We start from the raw sequence: 18944 nt of genomic DNA, 5'->3' as shown, positions 1-18944 counted from the left end.
ATACCTTCAGTTATTGGAACCATTTAAACCATTAAAACTAACAACTGTCAAAAGGCGCAACTCTGAGATATCTCCGAAAATCTGGAGCGATTATGTCCACGCAGGACGAATAATCTGTAATTGCAATTCACAATCTGAGAGACGTATGTGACGGCAATGTTTCTCAGATTCAAATTTGGGTGGATAAAAACTAATATCTTTTTCCCAAATTTTTCAAAATGAAATGATTCTAAAAATGCTCTATACTATCGACAGCTTTTGTACTTCTAACTAAGGAAGTGTTTGTTTAAGAGGGATTACCAAATGTATACCTTCCCTTTACTGCAAGGACGCATTTTGGGCTGTTAAAATAATGAGTCGTACTTACACACAGACTTCACTTTAATATTTAAAATCCTGTTCAACTTCACTTTGTACAGTCACTCAAAATCCTAGTTCCTGGACATCAAATGTATCCACTTCAAAGCCTTAATTGGTTGCAGTATACATAAGTCATAATTATAATACTACTGTTGAATAATTGTTTGTATATACTCCTAATATATAAATATTAATAGTTGCTGGTAAAAAAAAGTGTAAAAGTACGAAGATTTTTTTTTTAAGTGGGGGGAAAAGGAAATCAATTCCTAGGTCTCAAATGATTGTATTCAGTTTGTAGTAATAAATAATTATCCGTAGGGTGGTCAGTGATATAACCATACAAGTACAAGGGAAATATTTCCCTTTAAAAATATGTTTGGAAAAAGATTTGTTTTCTGTACCCATCAAATGGAGATGAGGATTGTTAACATTTTTATTTTAAAAGAAAGCATTTATTCATTTGAAACAGTACAGATATTAAAGTTGTCATCATTATTTGTTTCTTTGCATGATCAGCTGTGAACATGTTGATATCAATTGTTCAACATGTAGTTGGTTACTAACTATGAAATTGGTTAATTACTGAAAAAGTTTATTTTATGTACAAAATAGACTTACAACAAAATCAAGTAAATAATGATAAAGCAAACAGAAAACACTTTGCCTGATTGTCTGTTATTGTTTTTAATATTGCTCTAGTCAATTTGTCTTTGTTCAACCCCCAATTGTAGAAATTTACCCATTTAGTTTCCCTTGTGGTTTACTATTTGATAGCCCCAACCTCCAAATCATGTTTTGCTTTTATTTAGGACAAACGATAACTGGTTTAGAGTCTGAAGTCTGAAAAGTTTTTACACAAGTATGAATGAGTATACATGTATTTGATTCTTTCTTGAATTATTAGAAAGTACATTTGTGTTGGGCCATTTCTGTCAAGAGTATGAACAACTTGAGTACCCAGCTTTTGTTCTTCTTTTTAAAACTTGATTAAAGAAATACCTTTCTCGACCACAATTATATATGAACAAGTGTTGCTGAGTGGGTGGTAACAATTTTAATTGACTCATTCATTAAAAAGATATTAGTCTGATTGTGAAGAAGTGATTGTTAAATCATGGAGGAATAAATTCCTCCATGGTTTAATTTAACTAATTTATAATGAACAAATACATACAGTGCAAACAACTACTCATAGTGAAAAAAATAAAATAAATAGATTGATTACTAAATTCCCCCCCCCCCCAAAAAAAAAAAAAAATGGTTAAGGTTATAGTGTCAGTCTTTACGTACTTTCTTGACCTATATAAATTAACAAACACGACTTCAAAGGCGGCTCCACCTTACATAACCGACTAAAAATGGAAATTACATAAAAAGGCTTACCCTGGTACCCGTGTATCGCTGCGTCTCGTAGAGCCAGCCATACACGTACATGTCATACATTAATATGTACACACACATTGTACAATACATGCATGCATGGCACTGATTGCGCGGCGAAGTTCTTAATTTGACGGCCGGCAAAAATGGCCATAAATGCCGAAGAACACGTTGAAGTTGCCGACAGAATGTCACATAATGTTGACAAAGGTCGGGTCAAAGTCAAAAGAGCTGGTCGCAATCATGCCGGGGCAAAGGAACTTGCTGGCTACTACTCAAATGGTGAGTGTAATCATGGAGCAATATTTAATAATTATGGGCTCGGCATTAAAAATCTGGTCGCGCCCCTCCGTCACGTCTGTCGTCTCCGCAGCAAAAAGACAAGGGTCAGAGAGTTTCTTTCTTACATTTTTGGAAGTTCCCAACCCAAGTAATATAACAACTGAGGATTGAGAGGCTCTGCGTGGTCTTCACATGAAATTCATGATTTTGTGTGGAATTACATTGAGCCGTCTTTTTATTTTTAAGTTAATTGTAATTTTAAGTTCCAATCCATTTGATCTGTTGATTGATTGGCAACCAAATGCCAATGGCATGATATTAATTATTTTTGTTGTAGACTCACAAACACTGCATAAGTAACAATATTCAATATTGGGAAAGATTTCCGTATTCTGCCATCACCTTTTCACTAATTTTTACCAAAAGGAATATCTCATTTGAGTAAATAAGAAAAGATACTTTTTATTTTTAGGACAAGTTTCCCTACCATGTCCATGCCTACTCTTTCCTAGGTAGAAGAATAGAACTATGACGAGGCTCGAACCTCATCAAAGTTTCCCCATCCTGTCACCACTTTTTCATTTATTATGAAATACAGTACGGTATATATTTTGTATAATCTAATTTACTCAAATGAGATATTCCTTTTTCTAAAAATGAGTCAAGAAGTGGTGACAGGATACGGAAAGTTTTCCCAAACCTACTTTTCAGTTGGTGAAGGATCTGATTTAATATGCCTTTATTCAATTCTCATTTTAGGCAAGCGTATTCAGGAATACATCTGTATCATCATTGGTTCCTGTCTACTCGCATTCAACACCTACAATGTCTTGCTCAACTTTAGACTTGAAAATTGGAAATGGCATGTTGCCAGTGTGTGTAAGTATTCTTTAGAAAATTAATATGCAGACAGATTCTTTAAACAGTTCTAAAACAGTTTGTTAAAACAAGTTTACCCCATTAATGCTAAGAAGCTACAAGAAAACAAGTTATTACATGTGAAAAATAACTATGGGAGCTGAAGATAGAAACTTAAATTTGCTCTTGCGTAAATTTAAAGAGGTGTTAAAGAAAGACTCTGCTGTGGACAATACATCAGGCAACTAACAATGTTTTTTAATAAGGAAGGTTCAAAACACCAAACCTCCATGCAGGACTTTAAAAAAAACGTTTTCCTTTATATTAATTCCATTTGGTTCTAACTTAACATAATTTTCTTTACAGTTTTTGGTATTGTGATGTCTGATTTTGCATCTGGTGTGGTACATTGGCTGTCTGATTCATATGGCTCTGTCAGTATGCCACTGTTTGGAAAGGTAAGCATTGAAATAGATAGAGGCCATAGCCCGGCATGGCCATTCATTGCCAGATCTTGAGGTAGCTACAAGCTCTTCTTTCAAGGTCCTTCAGTCTCTGTTCGGCGTCATAATTGGTGCAGGCTTTCCTGGTGTATGCTCTCCAGGTTGTTCTGTCTGATGCCAGGTTACACCAGGTGGTAAGGGAGGATGCCTCTTGAGTGTCCTTCTGAAAACGTCCTTGTAAAGCAGTAAGGGACGTCCTGCACGCCTAGTGCCCTTGTCAAGCTCACTATAAAAGAGGGCTTTAATGAAATAGATAAGACACATTCATAATACAGGCCTGGTAAGGGGCATTTCTATGCTGGGAAATGTAAATTTGTATTGGAACTTTGCAAAGGGGGCCACAGCAAAACCACAGGAATTTTTTACCCCATGTTCAAGCCCTTATTTATCACATGTCATAGTTGAACTATCATTTGAATAGCTTTATTTAAAACCACAGGACATAATAATACTGAATGATCTGGGCCCGACTTCATAAAGCTGCTAAAGCACAACAAGTTGCCAAGCACAACTCAATTATGCTTACTGGAATAAGGTTACCAGCCAAAGTCCAATGCCCCCTGTTCTATTTGTGACTGGTGGTTCCCTGCTCATTTCTACTAAGTGTTAAGCAATATTTGCTGCTCTTGAGAAAGCAGTTATATGAAATTGAGCGCAGGCTGTAGGAGTGTTCACAAATTGCTAAAAAGAAATGTTTGTTTGTGTTTTATGCAGGCTTTCATCAGGCCCTTCAGGGAGCATCATATTGATCCCACAGCGCTTTGTCGTCATGATTTCATCGAAGCTAACGGAGATAACTTCATGCTTACCATCCCTTACTTCTCCTATCAAGCTTACAAGTTTTCCACCCAAACACCCGAGCAAATCCAGTCGTTCGTCTTGTTTGAATCCTTCATGCTGACGTTAGGTTTCTTCGTCATGCTCACCAACCAGATCCACAAGTGGTCCCACACTTATTTTGGACTCCCTCGCTGGGTGACCCTACTGCAGGATCTTCACCTGATTCTACCCCGTAAACACCATCGTGTCCATCACGTCGCACCCCATGAGACGTACTTCTGCATCACTACAGGGTGGCTGGACTACCCTCTGGAGATGTTGGGTTTCTGGCCGGCCATGGAGGGTCTTGTCGAGAGCCTGACTGGGATCAAACCAAGAACGGATGACATGAAGTGGTGTAACAAGGAGGACATCAGATAACTTCATTTATTTTAAAGCCCTTTTCACACTGGATCTCTTATCCCTGGGGAATACAACCCTGGGGAGGCCCCAGGATTTTGTTTGACGCCACAGTTTATATAAATCCTCCAGCGCACTTTCACACTGTGTCCTTATATCACAGGGTTCTGGTTGCACGTTTCAAGAATACCTCATGGTTTTACTACTTACTCCCTCTCCGGGATGACTACTCCTCAGGGTATGCCAATTTGCCGGGGCAGACTGGGGTAAAGCGAGCATTGTGTGAAAAGGCTGGTTGTTATTCACCAGGGGGCAACCCTGGGATTAGAGTAGTGTGTCCTTAACTCACGGGGTTCTGGTTGCACGTTTCAAGAATACCTCATGGTTTTACTACTTACTCCCTCTCCGGGATGACTACTCCTCAGGGTATGCCAATTTGCCGGGGCAGACTGGGGTAAAGCGAGCATTGTGTGAAAAGGCTGGTCGTTATTCACCAGGGGGCAACTCTGGGAATAGAGTTAGTGTGAAAAGGGCTTCTAATACTCCTCTCCACCCATCCACTGGGTCTTGTAGATTGTAGGAAACCTAATCCCAACTTTCTATTCTTCTCCTCTAAAAAAATGATAAGTAATGTTAATTTGGTGTGAAATCACCATCAGTTTTATTTATTTTTGTATTAGTGTAAAACTTATTTTCTCTGCTAACAGTTCTAGTAATGGTTTAATAATCAATGGCAAGCTCAGCTCAGCAGTTGTGCTCGATGAAATTAATTTAGTTATTAATTAATAAAAATAAGCCTTGGACTTTATTCTATCTCAGAATTTAGATATTTCTAACGAAATTCTTCACACTTTTTGGTGATTTGATTTGCTTTGGATGTTTATTTCGTAAAATCTGACAAAATATTGTTTTCCGTCCAAATTTAATTTGGATAGGATTAGAGTAAGTTGTGTTTGAGGGTAATTTGCAATCAGACAAATAGCTCCAGTTTACAGGCATGCAACTCTTCCGCGTTTCCGCGGAATTCCGCGTTTTTATTTTTTTTAAATGTGAAAAAAGAAGAAAAAAAAAACGTAAAAAAAAAATAAATAAAAAAAATTCCTGTTTTTTTTTTTTTTAGCCTAATTATGCCTGGCATTAACAGTGTACAACTACAATCATGTAAAATAAGCCTAGTACATGCTAAAAATGCACCTAAGAGCATAATAAACCTCATTATTTTCTAGGGTACCATTGTGGGTATCATGTCCCGTGGCGTTTCGGCTGCCTCGCTCCGCACTTGCATTGTGCCTTTGAAAATTTTCCTCTTTTTTTTCAACCGGCAGTTGCATGCCTGAGTTTAATGACAGCCTTTTTTGTATCAACAGTTATAAGCACTTGTGATATTCAGTAGTTTTCTTGCAAGCAATGCCATTAATAATGAAACTTGTAATTATTATTCTGCAATTTCCCTCTGTCTTATTTGTGGGGTGTCTTGGCTTAGGGGTCTAGGGCGGTTCTGTGATTTACAGAATGTGGGTTCGAATCCTGGCCTGGTCAGTCGTGACACTTGTGTTCTTAAGCAATAAACTTTCTAATAATTGCTTCACTCCACCGTGTAGTACAAATGGGTACCGGTGAGAGCTGGGGAGTAACCTGTGATGGACTGGCATTCTGTCGAGGGGGAATAGAATATTTTCAGTAATCTAATGCCCAGGAATCCGGATATAAACACTGGGCTGATGAGCCATATTAGCCCTAGGGACGGACTTTATTTTACTGGGTTTGTTTACTTATCACACATTATCAGTTTTGTTTTGTGACACTCACTGAAAATGGTTATTCCTAAAGTAATAGTATAAAACGTTGTGAGAAACGGCTCCCTCTGAAGGAACGTAATATTCCACAAATATTTTGAGACCATCAGATTTGATTTTGAGGTCCCAAAATCAAGCATCTGAAAGCACATATCTTCGTGTAATACAAGGGTGTTTTTTCTTTCATTATTATCTCGGAACTATGACGACCAAGTCAAAATTATCAGTGTGTAATCATCAGTCCTAATACTTGACAAGTTTTTGTAAACTATTGTTCTTTCTTGTACACTTTAATTTGAATACCTTTCTTTTATATTTTATTGCACAGGGTTTTTTGTTTTTCGGCTTGTACAAAATTCAAAGGAAAAATCTAATCAACGGTTTGGGATTTTTTATGCATGGATTTGTTTAAGATTATTGCGGAAATACTAGTATTAATCTTAAAGGCTTGTTATACTTTCTTAAATGATGATACAGACTTTAACAACCTTGTGGTTCAGAAGGCTGTGCTGAAAATATTATTTGAAGACCTGCAAAAACACTGTTGATTTTTTAGATTGTACCAGTCAGTACATAGAAAAAAAGGCTGGCATAAAAATAATAAAAAAAGCAACTCATCAATATTTTTGTATATTTTACCTTAAAATAAAATTGCAAAATTTGATGACATTTTCTCAGTTTGCTAAAAAGATGATAGAAACCTGAAATATGGGGAAATGTTTTTGCTAGTCCCCCAAAACAATTATGTAAAAATGTTTCATGTCAAGCTGGTTAACATTATCATGAAAACTTGAAAAATGATAAAATACATATATTTAATTCATGTGTGCAGTTAAAAGGTCAACATCAAATTTTTACTTGAATTAATATACTAGTTTTACTTCACCAACTTTTAAAGCTTGCATGCTAATGCTTGACTTGGCCAGATAAATTAAAAATTATGTTTCTATGAGTGATGATCAGGAAAATGCTTGTCATTGGTTTTACATTTGAAAGAATTTGTCAAAAAGGTAAATTATGGAAGTGACAATTTACAGTGTAAGTTTGAATCATGTAGCAAAATAAAAACAACAACAAATTATGTTTATTGAAATGTGTGTTTTGAAGTTTTATTATTTCAGAGGACTTAAATTGTCTGAGACACGTCTCTTTATTACCCCCCCCCCCCCCCTGGCTCTAAAGAATAAAACCCCTCGCCCCACTTCCCAGTTATGTGTCATTGTCCCATTTATTCTATAGGTCAGTTCCTTCATAATTCATAGTCCCACCGTATTACCTGTTTGGCTGTTTGCTAAAAGAATGTTTTGTAAAAATTGTCGGAAAGTTCTGAATAATAAAAATTACTGAAAATATTTCTGAAATATTATTATTTTACTCTTTCAATTCTTGGGCCTATATCTCATGGTTCCCTATAGCTGGAACTTGAATGCTATAAGGTGAGGTTTGTCATTAAAACCATGGAGGTAGAAATCTACCTCTATGTTAAAACTAAGTTTATAGTATTGTTAGAAAGTTTGGGCTTCAAAACACGCAATAAATAGGGGGAATTTTAAGGGAGGACATTAATACGCAAAACTTAGTTTTAACCTCGATCTCAAATTTCCTTGAACTTTGTTGCCTAACATCGTGCCTATAGTTGACAGAAGAAATGCTGGGCACGAGTTTGTGACTTACACAAGATGGCAGCCACCATGGCAAGTGCAACGAGATCCACAGTTCTTACTCTTTATCGACAAATGCTGAAAGAATCTCACAAATTTACTGGATACAACTATAGGTAAGTCTTGTCTACGCTATTGCGACTGAGTTTCTGTTTGGAAAGAATTTTAATAGTGGTTATTTCGTGACTTATTTATAATGAAATCACGGTTACATAATTCATTCAAAATATGATGATCTGCCCTTTGCCAAAGGGCGGATCATCATGGAGGTAGAATAAATAGAGCACGGACTTATTTTGCATGTATTTACTATTTGGATAGTTTTTTCAGCAAGCAATATTTACTATGTACCTCCATGTATCAAGTTGTTTATCGTTTGTTTATCATGGATTACTTACTTTCAATTCATGACTTTTATTATTTAATATACATACATACAATGGTTCATCACTATTTTGAGTGAGTTACACTCAACTTCCTCAAGACTCGGGTCGCACTAAATACCGACAACTCACGACCCCTCAGCTCACGACAACTCACGAGAATTTTTTTTTAAATGCACTTTAACAGAACATTTTAACATAAGTCAACCAGTAAATATATGCACAAGAGTCATATGCACCCAAATCACTTTCAAACTTGAAAAAATTGTATTTTTAAGTGAACAAAAAGTGTTTTTTACCCCGAATTCAGTAACGAACGGAAATATCCGCCATGTTGTCTTTCGACGTACTTGGACGATTCCATTACACCGCAGGGGTGATAAAATATGCAAGATGATTATTAACCATTTTATGTGCCTCTCAGTCATAGTCCCCATAGAGTTTTAAAAAATATTATATTTAAATCTTCCCTTTTATTGAATTCCAGAGTGTCGGTTTAGTTACTAACAAATATGAAAAAAACAGCAGCTAAAACCAAACAGAAAAAAATACAACTCATCCCTCAGAAATTACCCATGCTCCCTGCGGTGTAATAGAATCGTCCAAGTATGTCGAAAGACAACATGGCGAATATAAAGTCGGGGTAAAAAACACCTTTTTTACAGTTATAAGAACAACATTTTCAAAAGTTTAAAAGTGATTTAGATGCATATGACTCTTGTGCATATATTTTACGGTTGACTTATGTTCAAATGTTTTGTTAAAGTGCATTTAAAAATTGTTGTCGTGAATTGTTGTGAGGAGTCGTGAGTTGTCGGTATTTAGTGCGACCGCAAGACTCAAATACCGTAGGGGATCCTGTTTTTAAGGTGTCCCTAAAATCGTGGCAAATCTTTTGCCTCTCTGTGCGCGATGTAAACAGTCCCTAAATACAAAAATTGTAGTTTTATTTGCCAAGCAAAGAGTCTCCTCTCCCTAGTTGCGATAACGTAACCCTCCTCCCGGCGGCCATAATCATAACTAGGTGAATATATTTACACAATTTGTTTGTATACTCTGTTTAGTGCAATTTTTAAAATTGATTGATACATTAAAAGATTTTCCATCTAACAGCACTTGGTGGATGTGATTGATTACACCCTTTTTATATACCCTTTACAGGGAGTATGCTTTACGGAGAACAAAGGATGCCTTCAGAGAGAACAAGACGCTAACGGATGAAGTAGAAATCAAAGCATTCATCCAAAAGGCAGAAAAGAATCTAGAAATTATGAAAAGACAGGTAAGTTAAAAAAAAGAGTCAAATGTCATTAATAGAACAGAACGCAATCATCTTTCTTGCAAGTAGCCCCAAGCATATTCATCGACCCACTTCTGATCTTAAAGCGTATGCAGAAGATATGTGGCAGATTTTTGTGGAAACAAAATCGCAATTAAAAGTACAAATCATCAAAAAAATATTCTTTCATCTGCTAGATTTGATTGTGGAATTGGATATACTGCAGCTATTCTTTACCAGTGCCATTAGATTTTAATTTCATCTGTTGACTCACAACTGAAGCAACAGGCAGGCAGACTCAGGGTTTGGAGTTGAGTCATTTCTGATCAGTGTGACCAACAACGTCAATGGAGGCTCATGGTTAGGGGGCAGCAAAGCTCACTCGCAAAAAAACCCAAATAAATGCTTCTCACAGCTAGGACAAAACTGGTCAGTCATAATTTTGATGATTTGCAATAAATTATCGTGTCTAAAACATATGCTCCTTGATCGCCTAGCATGGTGGATATGTTCTAATTTTATTTTTTATAGTATTACTATTATGATAATTATAAAAAATAAAAAATTCGAGTACAAACCACTTGTGATTCATTCAGCTTTAAGATCAGCTCTCAGCTAAGAGTAACCTTTTGGGGGATTACTTTGTAGTGGCGACTTTTTGCAATTCTAAAGGTCTCTTTCATTTTCTCTTTCCATGTGCACAGGTTGTTCTCAGTCAACTTTACACAGACCCAAGATTGGTGATTGAAGAGCAGAAAAGATAGCAAGATTCATAAGATTAACAGACGGTACAAACAACATGGGTTATTATGTTCACTGTCAGCTGCCTAAGACTTGTCCTCAGAAGATTTAGCTTTATGATGTTTCTTCAGTAACTGAAGTACTCTGTTTCCCCTCAAAAATGTATTTTCATTTGCTTGACCAGTCTGTCTTAAGGCCAAACCCAAGATGGCTCATCACATGACAATCACATGACATTGTGTTATGTCAGGGAAGAAGTTAACTGTCACGATTGAGAACTACACAAAACAGGGAATACAAGATGAAGATAGTTTTTCATTCGTTGTCACTCAAGCCTCAGTGCGGTTACATTGGTTTGAATGGGGGTAAAAACAAAATGGCTGACCATGACAAAAGTCTTAAAGAGGCTTGTGGAATAAAGTTTCCCCTCAAACTACCAATAATTATTTCATGTTGGTACAAATATTTGTCAACTTTGAGGTGCTTTTATTTACAGGTTTAGGCATCCCAATGTCTTTTTTTGTTCTTAACTTTCACTGCCAATGTCGTACATTTTATGAATTCCACAAGTGTCATAAGTAGAACATGCAGAACCCATATCAACATGTTATCATGAGAGAGCATTATCACTCAAGAAATACTTATGACTTTTGGATGACCAAGGCAACACAAATCAGCAAGATACATGTTGTTTGGTGAGAAAGACTTAATACTTTTTGTTTTATACGGAATTTCAAAAAAAGCTCAAAAAGCTGGGCATTTTAGGGTCAAATGTTTTTAAAAGGGGGACTGAAAAAGATGACTGTATGGTGTCGGGACAATGTATTTTAAACCTATTAAAAGCACTGGACACTATCGGTAATTACTCAAAATAGTTGTAAGCATAAAACCTTCTTTGGTGACATGCAGTGGAGAGCTGTCGATAGTTTAAAACATTGTGAAAAAAACGGCTCCCTCTGGAGTAACATAGTTTTTGTGAAAGAGGGATTTTTCTCACTTAATAAAAGAAGCCTTATGCATCTGAAAGCACACAAAGTTGTGCAACAAGGGTGTTTTTTCTTTCATTAATTTCTTGCAACTCCGATGACTGCTTGAGCACAAATTTTCACAGGTTTGTTATTGTATGCATATGTTGGGATAGTACACCAAGTGAGAATACTGGTCTTTGAAAATTACCAAAGGTGTCCAGAGCCTTTAAGCATAACTTTATGCATGCGCACAAAACTAAGAATTAGGACTTATCTACTTGTATATTTAAATTTAACATTGTTTTTCAATTATTATTGAGTTTGATATCTAGTTCTACACAGAAAAGAATTCTGAAAGATCAGTTACGGTGAATTAAAACTTTTAAACTGTAAATGTGTGGAATTTAAGTAATGATTAATTGGTGACTTTCAGAGTAAAATTTGTTAATTAGAAAATAAGATGGGTGAATGGGCAGTTTTTGCCTAAATGATACACCAATTACTTTTTCTGTTAGCTTTCTCAAGAAAGATTTACTTTTATACTGTAAAAGGTAGAGAACAGACTTTCAGAGCCAAATGTTTAACTTTTAAAGTTGTAGTACTTTTTTGTTTTGGGGTGGGGGTGCACAGTTTTGTTTACCTTTGAGGTACATCATTTTTATTTCTCTTTGATGTGAACCTCAGAATTGCCGAATGCAATGATCAATCCAAAATTCTATCTTCATGTTATTTTTTCATTAAAATTATGAGTAATCTTTAAAAATATTAAAACTATGTAATGAAAACAAGAGTCTTTTGTCAGTTTTTGTTATGAATGTATGTTTCCATTCAAAATAGTTTGTATAAAATGGACTTTCCCAAAACCTAAAAGGACCAATAATTTAAATACAATTTTGATGATTAATTTTGATGATCAATTTTATGGTAAATTTATAATAGCGCCCTCTATTGTTTCATTCCCGAAAGTTTGCAGAGAATTTTTATAGCGCCCTCTATAGTTTTTGCGTTGACAAACCTTTTTACAGCGCCCTCTGTTGTCATGTAGAAATTAAAATAAATTGGTTATAGCGCCCTCTTTGACGACTGAAACATTTGGAATATTTTGTCTAGCGCCCTCTACAGTTTTCCGGGTGCAATGATTGAGTCAAGTACCCAGACGACGGCATACTTATTAAGTCACATAAATAGTTGGCTACCAGTCTTATGATTTATAATTCTGTTGAGTTAGTGAGTTTGGCAGGTCGGGTGAAGACTGTAGGGCGATTTCTCATCATTTCTAAACCTCTAATTAATTATATTAGCGACGATGTGAAGTCATGAAGAGTTGTAAAGATGCTAAAGAGTACATTGCCAACCAGTTAGAATTTATGTTTATTTAGCACCAATTAATCAACAGCCGAAACTCAACCAAAAAGTCGAACTGTCAAGTGTCATCTTCTATCAGCAAGTTAAAGGCAAAGGGGAAGTGGAGGACTGGCCGGCCAACTAGCCGTAAACACTTTGCACTGCTATCTTCTCAATGTCATTGTCAGTAGCACCATGGAGGTAGAAACTGTCACTACAGTATGTTGTAGTCGGTACCTTAACAAGAGCCACTGATTTACCAAAAGCAAAAGCCTTCCTCCTGCAATCTTCCAGAACGTCTCCACACTGAGTGGCAACCATATAATCACGAAGATCAGAAGATGGGAATCAACTTTCCAAGTTTTAGCAGCGTAATCAGCTTGGATTCGCCGCCTTTAGAGAACTGGATTGGTAATTGAACATTGTAATTCTTTATTCAAATTTGCCCATTGCAATATATAATAATGCTGAATTCTTTTAGAAACTATTATAAGGCTCCCCTGTGAGCAGGGCCCAGGGGAGCCTTATAATTTCTAGAAGTAAATGCTGAACAGGCTTTGACAAGTATAGGTGTACCAAATTAGTACAACGTTCAAACAAAGTAAATTAGTACAGATGTAAACTGGTGGCCGGCTGGCTGTTGTGTTGTCCTTTATTATATAACACCCAAGCAGATCCTTGCCATTTGATTGGAGGATTGTCCGTCACGTGATAGCAAATAAAAGTACCATTGCACGCTGAGTCACTCACCGTGCTTTTTCGTTCCATCCGAAAAGTACCATTGCACGCTGGCAGCGTGCAATGGTACTTTTCGGATGGAACGAAAAAGCTGAGTAAAAACATCACTGCGTGCGCGTGTCTTTGGTAACGCAGCAGGTGTTCTGCAAGAAGGCATAGTAAAATTACTAGCATTCGGCTTCTACAGTTGAAATTGTTTGTTTTGAAAGTTGTATCTTTCAATCAAAATTACAAGGTTCTACTTGGATGTTATATAAAACAAATAATGAATGTTTTTCATTCGTGCAATGGTGCGAATATGTTCATTCGTTGAAAGCTGGAATGTTCCATTCAACTCGGCTCCGCCTCGTTGAATAGAACATTCCATCTTTCAACTCATGAACATATTCGCACCATTGCACTCATAAACATTCATTATGTGTATACCAATTTACCTTATTTTCTTCCAAATCATGTTTACATTTTTACAATAGTTCATTTGACTTTTGTTTGGAATGACTTGAAAACAAGGATAGGTTTGCAATCCAGAGCTATTAATTGTTTTTCAAAATAGATAATGAGTTGTGCCAAATAATGGTTGATGAACAAATTATGTTAAGTGAGACGATTTTTTTTAAATAACTTTTTAAGTAGCAATGAATTGCATGCTACCTCACAAGTGAGACAGCCCTTCCCCTAATCAAACCTGTTATGCTGCCAAAGCAATCAAGTGTGAAGCGCATAGTGTTTGTAGCTGTATCGGAATTTTGGTGCATTATGTTTTGTTAGTTGCGATGATCGTAACCCTCAATCCTTCCGCCATGGGGAGGATCAAGGGTTGCGATCATCGCAACTAATGTACAGTCTCAGCCGGGCAACTGTGGGAATGTTTTGGACAGCAACAGAAATGAATTATGATTTTGATATTTGATATTTTGTTATCTTATTGCAGAGATGTGGTACCAGATCTTCCTGTGGTATTTATTCTCCTCATTCTTGATTCATTGTGGAGCTGCCATCATCGCCTTCATGGCGCTCCGTAAACACAAGATTGGACGACTCTACTCACTGTTGATTCTGGTTATGGGCTTTGTTGGACCAATCACTGGAGGAATTGTCACAAGTGAGTTTCGTTCCACTTCATTTTCCTATCTGTTTAGTTTGGTTTAGTTTAGTCTTGACAGGGAACTGTAGCCACAAGATGCCATACATGGTGGCCCCTTTGCAGCATACCCCTCCCCCCCCCCTCCCCAAAAAAGAGAGAAGTTTGACCACTAACCCTCCCTCCTAACCCAGCTCCTTCTCCCTGTTGTAACTTTACCATGATTTGACTAATTATTGCACTTTTTCATTTGCCTTTCTTACAGGTGCAATAATAGCTGGATTATTTAAGACTTCAGAGTTCACAATGTTTCCTTTTTATGCCATGGTGTGCGGCATTGGACAGACGCTCATAGTGTTGTTTATTTCATTCTCTCGGATACTGGCCACACTTTGACATCGATGTCTTCATTAAAGGATTTAACTGACCAGTGTATAAAATGGACAGCACTCTGACATCATCATTCATCATTTAGCGGTAGCAACCGAGATGCTATTCACAACGCCATGCCAGGAGTCTTTATCCCTCATCATGTTCGAAAGGTCCTCCATTTCAGACTCTGTGTCTCTTCCAATCAAGGCGATGTAGTAAACTCTGACATCACTGTCTTCAATAAAAGGAACTGAGAAATGTCATCATCAGTCAGCTCCCATCTTAGCTTGGACTTGATTAAGATTTGAACAGAAAAAAATCATTATTTATTAGTGACCGTAGTGCAGATATTGGAGAAGAATATTGGAGTGTTTGTAATCATGTATTATTGACTTTTTTGTACTTCATGTAATAGTTGTATAACAACTTTGCTTCACTACACGTGAACTGTGATATATATAACTTTATAGTGACTGGAATAAATATTGAATATTGTGATTATTTAATTCCTGAGATTGTTTAAGAAATTTATTTGTGCCTTGATTATTAATCTTTTTTGGTTGGCTATTGTGATGCATAGATGACTAAAATTGGATTGTCAAACAAATTATTCCATTCTAATTTCTAATCAACTACTAAAAATAAGTCGTCCTCTATTTGGTGCTCATTGAAGGTCTACCGGGTACCCCTATTTTTTTCTCATACAACAACACTTTTAGAAATGTTTAGAAAATCCAAAAAATTGAACCCAAGATTTATAAAAGTGTGTATGGATTGTGAAAGCTACCGTATTGCTAAATAACAGTGGTGGTGTCAAATTGATACCATAATTGGCTTCATGAGCAGTGTCTTGGGTTGGGTTTAGGGTTACTGTTTTGGTTAGGGTTAGGTTAAGGGTATTGGTCAGGGTTAGGGTCTTGTTAAGTTTTTTGTATTGGTTGGTTATGATGGTTTGGCAAAACTATAACCCTAACCAAAAACTAAACCCGTTCCCTAAACCTAAGCAAAGTTATAACCCTAACCCAAGTTATAACCCTAACCAAAATGCTAACCCATACTCCAAAACCAACCCTAATCTCATCCCTTACCCTAACCAACCCTAACCCACTAACCCTAACTAAAACCAAACCCTAACCAAAACGAAAACATAACTCTAACTCTTACCCTAAACCTGCAAAACCATCACACTTGCCCTAATCAAGGGTAAGGGTTAGTTTTGGGGTTAGGCTTTTGTGATTAAAAACTACAAATGTTTTCTAATATACGGAAACAATTTTTGTGTTATAGTCAATGTATTGATTTATGTGATTTGCAGGTAACAGAGGCTCCAATGTGGTTTGATGTTATTATAATGGATTCCGCGAATTCCTAAAACATTTTGGAAACCACTATTGTGACGTCACATTTTATACGCCTATTGGTCAATAGTCGCGCGCGGAACGCGCGCTCCTAAACAAAGGGCGGATTACGGAGTGCTGTTTTCACAACGTCTTGGTAACTAAAAAGACGATCCGAAGTTAGTTTTCTCCTCTCGCAATACTTTAGACAAATTTATGATAAGAATAATATTTTTGTTGAAGACGTGAACATGTGATTTGCCGACATCATGCCGTGGTGTATGGAGCAAGCTTTGAGTGTACAACCACCAGGCAAACACCGCAACCCAGACATACAGGCCGAGCTGAACAGACGCTGTCTTAACACATGTGGACTGAAACTATGGTGCAAATCAAGGTCAAAATTACCGCCAATAAAGATCAAGATTTTCACCAAACTCTTGGAGAATTCACAACGAATGTTTGGTGATCCAGAGATGAAGCTTGCGTGCATGTACGATAGGTTGGTGCTTGCTGGACGTGGCACCCCAGTTGATAAAGGTAGATATCAAATCAAGATTTCAATCTTCGGTTTTTGTCTTTAATTTCAACAAAATAGTAGTGAACGCCACCCGCTGATCTTCTTGCCTCGGTTCAATAATAATTATTACCAAAATGAAGAGCTTTGGAAAGTTGTATTCCAAAATGCATTCCCCATTCAGCTGTCAAACACTTTCTACTGATCAGCGAGGCCTTGAATTTCGTTCTTGAAAGAGCACATTAATTTTCCCCTCGCGCTATTTATGTTCCACGAGGAAAATGTAAATTTGTCTTGGAATTTTGCAAAAGAAAGGCACCGCAGCAAAATTAATGGCACTGTGGATGCCGTGGGTTAATTCAATGCCTTATTATGATCCGTTAATTGCTGTCTTCAAAGACATCAATTCTGAACCTGAAATCGACTCTCTCCCAGAGCTTTTGACGGCCCCTACTTGTTGCCGATTCCACTGGCTCCAGTACCAGTCCGGTAGGCGGCAGCTCATCGGAGCAGTCATGCCGTATGAAGACCCATTTCAACCGCCGACACTTGCCTCGAAGACGCTGCGGAACATCGGTAAGGCGGACCAGCTGACCAGACGAGTTCGCCATGATCTGAGAAACAATGCGAGGGTACAGGCGACTATTGCAACAATCAATGTCAGGTACAATACAATTACTCATGAATTGATACAAGTCAAAGTTTTAGTGAATCCAAAAAAAGTAAGGTTTATCTTGCCTAAAACAGTCTTCAATTTCAATTGCTACTGTATAGAGAGCTATACCACTTATGCTTTTTATACCTGTTCATGTTGTTACCTAAAAGATTCTAAACAAACAAAACACAGTTTCTGCACAGGGCACATGTTTTACCCTTTTTGAGGGCACTCGTTGTTCATTTACTAATTATCTAAAACAAAATTGGGGCAGTGGAAAATTGGGGCATGGCATGTTATTCAGATAAAATTTTAAAAAAAGGAACACCTGTCCAATACATATGTACATTTTTTGTCAAGAACATTTGGACTAAGTTTAAGGTAGGCAAATTGCTATTTCAAACCTACCTGGATTGCCTAGTAGCGTTTCTTTTCTGCAAGTAGTTGACCAAATACAGAGTTATTACACTGCCCGTTCTTTTCAGAACTACCACAACTCAAAGAGATTGTTCTCTTAGTGTGACCGCGAACCCTACCAGATTTTATTTCCACCATGCAAAGTTTGAAATCCTACTCAAATCATAAAAAGGAAGCGTTCATCTTGGTGGTTTAGTGATAAGACGTCTGCTCTAGCAATGTAAAGGTCGTGGGTTCAAATCCCACCAAAGTGATAATTGCCTGTGGATTTTTTCACAGAACTCTGGAAAGTACCGAGTATACTGTGCTCAATAAACATGGATGTAAAGGTAAAACAAATATATTTTTTTTCTTTCTACAGATGGCACAATATGCGCAAAGACCCCGGCTACGACACTGATTCATTGTACTCGACTCTCGGCCAATATGGCGACATCGTCGGTATCACCATGACTAGCCCTCTGAGTGCGAGGGTTGAATTCTGCCAACTCCAGGCAGCTTGTAACGTCGTGGAAGCCCACACTGTCGGCTATACACAAAACCCTCTATTGTGTTTGTGGTACCATAAATCCATGAAAAATAAAGCATTTTATGTGAAAAGAAGGCACCTTCATGTAACGTGCGATCCATTTGCAACATGATTGTGTTTTGCCTCAATGACCTTAAAGGCACTGGACACTTTGGTAATTGTCAAAGACCACTATTCTCAATTGGTGTATCCCTACATATTAAATAACCTATCTGTGAAAATTTTGACTCAATTGGTCATCGAAGTTGCAACAGAAAAACACACTTGTTGCACAAAGTTATGTGCTTTCAGATGCCTAATAAAAGGCTTCGGGCCTGAAGTATTTTGTTGTTTGAGTGAGAAGTTACCTCTTTCTCAAAAACAATGTTACTCCAGAGGGAGCCATTTTTTCACAATGTTTTATACTCCATTGCTCGTTACCAAGTAAGTTTTTAAAGTCAGTGGACACTTTTGGTAATTGTCAAAGACTAGCCTTCACAGTTGGTGTATCTCAACATGCATAAAACAACTAACCTGTGTAAATTTGAGCTCAATCGGTCATCAAAGTTGCAAGATAATAATGAA

At 37.0% G+C, this 18944-nt stretch overlaps 4 protein-coding genes across 4 annotated transcripts; all 4 read left to right on the top strand.

Annotated features, from left to right (window-relative positions):
- Nucleotides 1-1816: 1816 nt before the first annotated feature.
- Nucleotides 1817-5623, top strand: LOC117289440 (transmembrane protein 189-like). Its single transcript, XM_033770570.1, has 4 exons — nucleotides 1817-2022; nucleotides 2782-2901; nucleotides 3247-3338; nucleotides 4098-5623. The coding sequence occupies exons 1-4, from the start codon at nucleotides 1887-1889 to the stop codon at nucleotides 4581-4583; spliced, it is 834 nt and encodes a 277-aa protein (XP_033626461.1). The 5' UTR covers nucleotides 1817-1886; the 3' UTR covers nucleotides 4584-5623.
- Nucleotides 5624-8026: 2403 nt separating this feature from the next.
- On the top strand, nucleotides 8027-11333 carry LOC117289437 (LYR motif-containing protein 4-like). Its single transcript, XM_033770562.1, has 3 exons — nucleotides 8027-8135; nucleotides 9564-9684; nucleotides 10386-11333. The coding sequence occupies exons 1-3, from the start codon at nucleotides 8038-8040 to the stop codon at nucleotides 10443-10445; spliced, it is 279 nt and encodes a 92-aa protein (XP_033626453.1). The 5' UTR covers nucleotides 8027-8037; the 3' UTR covers nucleotides 10446-11333.
- A 1264-nt stretch (nucleotides 11334-12597) lies between these two features.
- LOC117289436 (transmembrane protein 170A-like) lies at nucleotides 12598-15431 on the top strand. The gene is made up of 3 exons (XM_033770561.1): nucleotides 12598-13145; nucleotides 14404-14574; nucleotides 14819-15431. Exons 1-3 carry the CDS (start codon nucleotides 13076-13078, stop codon nucleotides 14947-14949), a joined length of 372 nt encoding a protein of 123 aa, XP_033626452.1. The 5' UTR covers nucleotides 12598-13075; the 3' UTR covers nucleotides 14950-15431.
- Nucleotides 15432-16440: 1009 nt separating this feature from the next.
- On the top strand, nucleotides 16441-18577 carry LOC117289435. Its single transcript, XM_033770560.1, has 3 exons — nucleotides 16441-16802; nucleotides 17215-17443; nucleotides 18213-18577. Exons 1-3 carry the CDS (start codon nucleotides 16532-16534, stop codon nucleotides 18490-18492), a joined length of 780 nt encoding a protein of 259 aa, XP_033626451.1. The 5' UTR covers nucleotides 16441-16531; the 3' UTR covers nucleotides 18493-18577.
- The last annotated feature ends 367 nt before the right edge of the window (nucleotides 18578-18944 follow it).

Source organism: Asterias rubens, chromosome 4, assembly GCF_902459465.1.
Source record: "Asterias rubens chromosome 4, eAstRub1.3, whole genome shotgun sequence".
NCBI lineage: Eukaryota > Metazoa > Echinodermata > Asteroidea > Forcipulatida > Asteriidae > Asterias > Asterias rubens.
This window is presented reverse-complemented; position numbering and strand designations above follow the sequence as displayed.

What these genes read in the sequence shown, in the direction of transcription:
- LOC117289440 (XM_033770570.1), top strand. Translation starts at nt 1,887, where the DNA reads ATGGCCATAAATGCCGAAGAACACGTTGAAGTTGCCGACAGAATGTCA. An exon ending in ATGGCATGTTGCCAGTGTGT is followed by an intron (nt 2,902 to 3,246) that starts GTAAGTATTCTT and finishes TTTTCTTTACAG; the next exon opens with TTTTTGGTATTGTGATGTCT. An exon ending in GTATGCCACTGTTTGGAAAG is followed by an intron (nt 3,339 to 4,097) that starts GTAAGCATTGAA and finishes TGTTTTATGCAG; the next exon opens with GCTTTCATCAGGCCCTTCAG.
- LOC117289437 (XM_033770562.1), top strand. Translation starts at nt 8,038, where the DNA reads ATGGCAGCCACCATGGCAAGTGCAACGAGATCCACAGTTCTTACTCTT. An exon ending in TTTACTGGATACAACTATAG is followed by an intron (nt 8,136 to 9,563) that starts GTAAGTCTTGTC and finishes TACCCTTTACAG; the next exon opens with GGAGTATGCTTTACGGAGAA. An exon ending in TAGAAATTATGAAAAGACAG is followed by an intron (nt 9,685 to 10,385) that starts GTAAGTTAAAAA and finishes CCATGTGCACAG; the next exon opens with GTTGTTCTCAGTCAACTTTA.
- LOC117289436 (XM_033770561.1), top strand. Translation starts at nt 13,076, where the DNA reads ATGGGAATCAACTTTCCAAGTTTTAGCAGCGTAATCAGCTTGGATTCG. An exon ending in GCCTTTAGAGAACTGGATTG is followed by an intron (nt 13,146 to 14,403) that starts GTAATTGAACAT and finishes ATCTTATTGCAG; the next exon opens with AGATGTGGTACCAGATCTTC. An exon ending in CACTGGAGGAATTGTCACAA is followed by an intron (nt 14,575 to 14,818) that starts GTGAGTTTCGTT and finishes CCTTTCTTACAG; the next exon opens with GTGCAATAATAGCTGGATTA.
- LOC117289435 (XM_033770560.1), top strand. Translation starts at nt 16,532, where the DNA reads ATGCCGTGGTGTATGGAGCAAGCTTTGAGTGTACAACCACCAGGCAAA. An exon ending in TGGCACCCCAGTTGATAAAG is followed by an intron (nt 16,803 to 17,214) that starts GTAGATATCAAA and finishes ACTCTCTCCCAG; the next exon opens with AGCTTTTGACGGCCCCTACT. An exon ending in ATTGCAACAATCAATGTCAG is followed by an intron (nt 17,444 to 18,212) that starts GTACAATACAAT and finishes TTCTTTCTACAG; the next exon opens with ATGGCACAATATGCGCAAAG.